Consider the following 7,273-nt stretch of genomic DNA (forward strand, 5'->3'; position numbering starts at 1 on the left):
GCACTCTTCAGTATGGCATCTCCCGTCTAATACTGGACAAAACCAGATGGGGAAATGCTCTAGAAAAGCAGGACTGTCTGGTTTAATACCAGACCAGTGGCCTGCCTAATTTATCAGCCAAGGTCACCTTTCTAGTGGCAGTTACTTCTACTAGAAGGGTTTGGAAACCACAAGCACGAATTTCATATCACTCCCCCCACCCCTTGGTGTACTCTTTTTATAAGAATAAAGTTGTTTTAAGGCTTCATCCACGGTTCTTCATCAAAGACGGTTACCGATTTCCATCTCAATCAAACCATCTTTTTCCCTCCCTTTTCCCCCAAACCACGTTCACGTAAGGTTGAGGAGAAACATCATTTGCTGGACGTCTGCTGGCCTTTGCCTTTTATCTGGACAGGACAAAACAGTTTCAGTCTTTGCCACAATTCTTTGTTTCCTTTGTGGAGAGAATGAGAGGACAGGAGGTTCCCGTACGGTGAATTTCTGGGAGGATCCCCTCTCATCTCACTACAAGTTATGACCTTGCAAAATTAAAACCTCCTTCCAAGCTGACGGCACTTTGTGTGAGAACCCCGGCTGCTTTCCTACAGGACATTTCAATCCCAGATAACTGCAGGGCAGCAACCTGGTCTTAAAATCACACTGTTCCCAAGCATGGTGCCACTTCAGCCACTTCTAGAGACTGCGCTAGCTTTGGAAATTCTGAAAAGCAATTGCAGACCAGCTAGACTTCAAACCCTCCTCCATAGGACACTGTTTGGGAGTCACCTGAAGTGGAATAGACACACAGAATCACTCAAAGGAAAAAAACAACATACCTGTACTAGTTGTTTTCCAGGACATCTTGCACATGTCTATTCCAGCACCCGCCATGCTCCCTTCTCCTTCGGAGTCCATTATGATAGGCTGCTGGTGCAAATGAACTGAGATGGTGCAGGGGGAGCTCTGCCCTTCATGTCCTCGCCTGGATGCACGAGGGCATGCATGGTGCATGTGCCACCCCAGTGGGTACCACTGCAGACATTCTCCAATTACAGTGCATTCAGTGTTCACACCCCTAAATTGGAATAGGCATGAAGTGGAATGGGCATGCGCAACATCTTGAAAACATCAAATACAGTACATGCAGGGAGCTGATTTTTCCCTTCTCTCTTTCTTCATGGAAAGGGGTGGGGGTGGGGAGAATTCAACTCCTGATTTGTCAGTGTTCCCAGCAATTATTTTGGTTTGTTTCCCCAGTTTCCTGTTCTCCTTTTCTGACCTTCCCGTTCCCCCGGCACAGGGACTGACTCCTGTCCGGATTCTCTCTGTCCCAGCAGGTGAGGAGACGCTGAGTGAGAGCAATGAAGAGAATCCTTGTCCCGCAGGTCCTGAGCGAATGGAACCAAAGGGGACGTTGCTGGGAAGGTGTGAAGGGGATGATCCCCAGAGTCATGGGCAGGCCAGAGAAACTCAGTGCAGGCCAGAGAAGCAGCAGGGAACCCCCCCCGGGAAGACACTGGGTGAATCCACTCACCGAGGGGGACGTTTGGAAGATCCCAATGTGGCCATGATCCAGGCGAGAACCTGTACTAAGGAGAAGCGGTTTGAATGTGCCGAGTGCAGGAAATGCTTCAGTTATGGATCACACCTTGTTAGACATCAGAGATCTCACACAGGAGAGACCCCCTATCACTGCCCTGAGTGTGGGAAACAATTCAATGACCAGTCAAACCTTATTAGACATCAGCGAACCCACACAGGAGAGAGACCCCATAAGTGCCCTGACTGCGGGAAATGCTTCAGTCAGAGGTCAGACCTTATTGTACATCAGAGAATCCACACGGGAGAGAAATGCCATAAATGCCCTGACTGTGGACAAACCTTCACTCAGAGTGCACATGTAACCAGACATCAGAGGATTCACACGGGCGAGAGACCCTACGGATGCCCAGAGTGTGGAGAAAGCTTTGCTTGTACCTCAGACCTTATTATACACCTGAGAGTCCACACGGGAGAGAAACCCTATAGCTGCCCCGACTGTGGACAAAGCTTCACTCAGAGTCATCACCTTACTGACCATCGGAGAATCCACACAGGAGAGAGACCCTATGCCTGCCCCGACTGTGGGAAAAGCTTCAGACAAAAATCTGGTTTCAATGTCCATCGGAGAAGGCACACAGGAGAGTGTCCCTATCAATGTTCCGTCTGTGAGGAAAGGTACAAGACCAAGACTTCCTTAATATTCCACATGAAACTCCACATTGACTAGTGCTGGCCATTTCCCCTCCTCTTCTCTCTGCATCCATAGAGATCGGAGGAACGGTGGGGATAATAAAGAGTTGCCCAATGCCCTAGGGAGCCAAGTGGCTCCACTATTGACGTGAGTGCTATGTGTCTCAGGAGGACGGAGGCACCAGGCGAGTGACATTATTATTACTGTATTGCATTATTCTCTGAGCCTCTCCCAATCCCTTCCCGGCACTCTCTGTCAGGGGCAGGCCGAAGGGTTCAGCTGGGTGTCCTGGTCCCTGTTTTCAGCCAGGGGCTCGGTTCACGTTGTTGCACACTGGGATTATTCTGGAAATTGCCGCCCCGGGAGGCATTTTCTCCCTGTTTCTGCATGGTGGGGATGAGGAGGGGTCTGAAATTTCTGGAAAGTCGGATGTCTGTGGAATCTTTATTGCTTATTGAATTATTTTCTCAGTATTACTTAATTATGTGTTTTTTAATCCCCAAATTAGATGCAAATAAAACTTTTCTGGCAAATTCCATTTTCCTGAGCAGCCTGGGAATGTCCTTGGTTCTTGAGCTCTGGGAGGGGGAGAGGCCAAGTGTCCCAGACTGGGTGAGTTGTCTCCCTCTGCAGGAATCACTCATTCCCCATGTTCAGCCCTTTCACTGATGTCTCAGCCCATCCAGGTACATCCGTGTCTTTGCTCTTGCAGCTCTGACGGCCTCTGAGTTCGATCTTTGGGTCTTCCCTGCCCCCCACAAGGGTTCAGGTGCACTCTGGTAAGCTTATGAACTTGCATGTAGGCGCGTTCATTCTTGTCAGTATGTTTTCTCTGGAGTTCTTTTACTTGAAGACTAAAATGGGGTTGTATAGCAGGAGCTGTGTGGTGACACGTCACTGCTGACAGTCACTGTTTTCAGTCTCTGAAGAGACACCAAGCCGGTGTCCTGGGCCAGACTGTCTTTGCTGGGAATAACACAGTGAAGGCAGGGAGCTTTGCAGCCTGGAAATACTCCATACAGAAATGTGATGGCAGGGGAGCAGAAGCCTGAGATAGGTCCCTCGCTGTTTACACAGCTAGTGCCTCCCTATACAGGGCAGGGCACAATCTAAAGGGGAGGCGGACACGTGACCGCCCCATGTGTCTCCCCTGTGCAGTGCCCCCCCCGCCCCGCCCTGCATGCAGCCTCGGGCCGCAGCTCTTCCTGCCTGACATTACCTGAGGGGAAGGGCGTCTGCTCTCTTTCCTTCTCTCACAGCGCCTCCCCCCGCACATTTGGCCGCTCTCCCTGCAAGCTGGGTGGGAAGGGGGACGGAGCCGCTTCTGCCTGAGAGAGCCTGGCTGGGAGGCAGCGGCGGCCCGTTTCCTGCCCAGGCTCCGCGGCCGGGGACAGGCCAAGCTAGCTCAAGCTCCCCCCTCCTAGCAGCTAATTGGGGGCAGTGCCAAACAGCTGATCGGGGGCACTGCCGTCGGCAGCTTGGGGGAGGGCAGAGACCAATGACCAGCCAGCGGGGGCCTTGGGGAGGGGCCAGAGTGGGGAAGGGAACAGGCGCAGTGAAGGCAGGGCCCTAGGAGATGGGGCCTCAGGGTGGAGAGGGGGTGGAGCACCCGGGGGTGGGGGAAGTAAAAGTCAGCACCTTTGCTTAGCCTGTCTGGATTGAGGGGGTCACCCTCAGCTGAAATGAACTCGCTAAGCCAGAGGCTCGAACGCCGGACCCCTGTGAAAATAAGAGGGGGTGGGGACAGCATAGGCGCCTATATAGCTTCCTCAGCTGATGCAGTAACTAGTCAGAGAAACCCACACATGAAAGCCTCAGTGCGCTCTCCCCAGGCGAACTCCCTCTGTTAGCCTCTGCTGTTCGCCGCTCAGCTGGTTCGCTGCTGACTGCCCTTATATACCAGTCAGGCCCACTCAAGGCCCACCTGGAACAAAGCACTCCCAATTCACACTTTTCAAACAAACAAGCAAGCAATCAAGCACACTCCCTCCCACTTCCTGCCCCCTGACAGCCCCCCTCAGAATGTCCAACACCTCCCTACTCCTTATCCCCTGACTGCCCCCTCCTGGGACCCCCCTACCCTAACTGCCCCCCTAGGACCCTACCTCCTACCTGTCCCCTGACTGCCTCGACCCTTATCCATACCCCCGCCCCCAGACAGACCCCCCAGGACTCCCACGCCCCATCCAACCGCTCTCTGCCCCCTGACAGGACCCCCAATATACACCGAGACACACCCCGTAATCCAAAGTGTGTGTGTGGGGGGGGGGGGGGGGCGAGGGACCACGCACAGCTCCTGCCGTTGAGGGTACATGGGCAGCTGCTTCTGCCCTAGCACCTGGCTTCAGTGTTTAGCCAGAAGCCTTTGCGAGCAGGCAGAGGGATACTGCTATCAAAGGAGCGCTTGATTTTAGAGTCTGGTACAAACAGACCTAGCAGAGAACACAACAATAGTGCTGCCTCTGCCATCCCAGCACAGAGCCCATCAATAAGAGAGGCAGAGACGTGCCCCAGTATAGTCACCTCTTCCTGGGCTTCAGCAGGTAGGGTTATGACTCCACTGAGAACCAGCACTCCTTCTGGGAGCCCTCCCTCGGTCGGCTGCTCTACCATTGCTAATGTTCCCTTACTGTCTTTTAGGCAGGTACTCATGACAATCACTTCCTTTTCTGTCATTGCAGGAACCACTAAGGGGACCTGGCCCGCATACCTCAATGCTCCCACTGGCAAATCAGGCATCACTTTTCTTGTGTCCTCAATTTTTCTGTAGGCTGCGGCACAGTGTGTGTGTATCACCAAGGTGTTCAGATATTGGTCCCCTGCTCGCTGTCTGCAGTAATCTGCAAGTACCTTAAAGAGGCTGGAGTTGGTCCCTATTAGCATGGACACATCAGAGGCTCCTTTAGGGTCAGGGCATATTAAAGCAGCAGTGTCCACCTCCTGTCTTACCCCAGCAATCTCTTCTGGGAATTCCAGGTGTACTATGACATACCCCTGATAGGGGTATTCATCCATGCTGAGGCCACACAGGCCAAGCCCTGTCAGGGGCTGTATAGGCAGATGCCTAAGCATCTGCTGGTAGAAAGACTGGAATATGATAGTCACTTGGGATCCTGTGTCAAGCACTGCTCTACATTCTGTCCCTTCAACCTTTATAGTTACCTCCGCTCGGGGTCCTATCAATCCTGGTGGGATTCGGGCTGCATGGTTCTTTACAGGGGAGCCTCCACACCCTGTAGGCCTAGGCGGCTCCCTTCCCAGGCCCTGGGGCCGTTTCCCGACTTTCCCCAGGTGGTCCTCAGCTTTTGATATACTAGCGTGGGATTCTCTGCATTCTGACACCTTGCAGCAATGTGCCCACCCTGGCCACACCGGTAGCAGAAGAAGGATTGTCCTTTCCCTTGTTGCCTCGGTGGGGCAGAGGTTCTAAATGTAGTCTTCTGGACCGTGGTAGCGGAGGGTTCCTTGTACCTTGAAGTATTTGCTGAATCAATGGTATTCTCTAATTCAGCCACTTTCTGTGTCAGGACCTGCACTCGTTGGGTAAGTTCTTCTTGAGGATTCACCATCAGTGCCTTGGGCGTTCGGATGGATGTTGTGCCAGTCGCCTCGTGTGGCTGCACCTCCCAAACCTCGCCAGCTGCCTGCCTCTCTTCTTCCTCTCGGACCTCTTTTATCAGCTGAGAGTGACTCGGTGGATTGTCTTGCCGTTCTCTTAATCGGAGGTGGAGAAGGATTGGGTTCTGATATTGAATTCCTCTCACAATCTGAGCCAATCTAGTCCGGTCCATTTGCCCAACTGCCACTGCTCCCCTCATGATGGCTCTCTGCAATAGTTTCTCCAACCTCTGGATATAGGCAGAAACCTTCTCTCCCTTTTGTTGCCTGGCATTGAGGAACTTGCAATAGACGTCATCTGAGCCCTCGGTTCTCCCGAAGGCATGATCAAGGGCCTCTAGGCAGTCCTTCACCTTGACCCCAGGGTTACTGAGCTTCAGGGTGCGAATCACATCTAGGGCTGGCCCCCTGAGGCACTCTACTAGTCGCCTTCTCTTTTCAGCCTCAGGCACCGCCCACTCCTGCAGCATTTCAGTGGTGTGTTCCAGCCAGGGTTCAAATGCTTCCTCCCCAGGTATTGGGGTGGGACCCCCAGAAAACAACCTCAGTTTACGATAGGGGCTTGACTCAGGGTGGGGTGGTATAACCTTCTCTAATGCTTGCCCCAAAGCCTTCACCCACTCATCAGGTGAAGGAGCACCCTCCCGGTGTGGGACTCCTGGGTCAAGGCCCAACAGACCTGGCATATCAGCCAAAGTCTTTCCCTCTTTCCCCAAAAAGGCCGACATTTTCTTTAAAAACTCTACATCAGAGGCAGGGACTGATGAGGGCTGGCTCCCAGTGGTTATTACCGTCCACTCACCATCTTCCACTGCTATCGTGCCTGGAACCTGTAGGGGTTCCACAGCCGATGGCAGCTCGCACAGTACAGCAAAAGCCCCCTCCTCCCTCACAAACATGCGCCCACGCATTTTGCACTTTCTCAGGTACTCAGTGGATACCCTTAAGATAGGTTCTATTGCACCCTCATCAAACGCCTCCGGCACCCCCGTTACCAAAAGACAGTTCCTAGGGTTAATATTCATCCCCTTGCACCAGTCCTCTAGCAAGTGTAGGGCCATTATACAAACTGTAATTTTTTACAAATATATCAGATCAAAACAACAACAAGAAGATTTTTAGGTTTTCCCAAGTTAATGAATCACCCAAGATGTGCTTGCGAGGGGTACTGACCCAGATATCCCGGACGAGCCCCCAAAAATGTAACCCTTCTGCCAGGCCAAGTTGATAGCAGCAAGGGCCGGGTTCAGTACATAGGGGTCCCTTCCCAACAGCATGACACAGAACCAGCTCGAGCCCCCACCCAGTGACCTGGGAAAATCTTACACACACCCCTGGGCGCCTCGAAGAGGCAATACTTCCCCTCTTGCAAGCACAGAGCCTCGGGGTAGCAGAAAATGTTTAATAACATGAGGTAAACGACATAGCATTAAATTGGGA

At 52.6% G+C, this 7,273-nt stretch overlaps 1 protein-coding gene across 1 annotated transcript; it reads right to left on the minus strand.

Moving 5' to 3' along the window:
* Positions 1-5,427: 5,427 nt before the first annotated feature.
* On the minus strand, positions 5,428-6,744 carry LOC135885373 (paraneoplastic antigen Ma1 homolog). Its single transcript, XM_065413043.1, has one exon. It carries the CDS (start codon positions 6,742-6,744, stop codon positions 5,428-5,430), a length of 1,317 nt encoding a protein of 438 aa, XP_065269115.1.
* Between the last annotated feature and the right edge of the window lie 529 nt (positions 6,745-7,273).

Source organism: Emys orbicularis, chromosome 11 (assembly GCF_028017835.1).
Source record: "Emys orbicularis isolate rEmyOrb1 chromosome 11, rEmyOrb1.hap1, whole genome shotgun sequence".
Lineage (NCBI taxonomy): Eukaryota > Metazoa > Chordata > Testudines > Emydidae > Emys > Emys orbicularis.

What these genes read in the sequence shown, in the direction of transcription:
- LOC135885373 (XM_065413043.1), bottom strand. Translation starts at nt 6,744, where the DNA reads ATGCGTGGGCGCATGTTTGTGAGGGAGGAGGGGGCTTTTGCTGTACTG.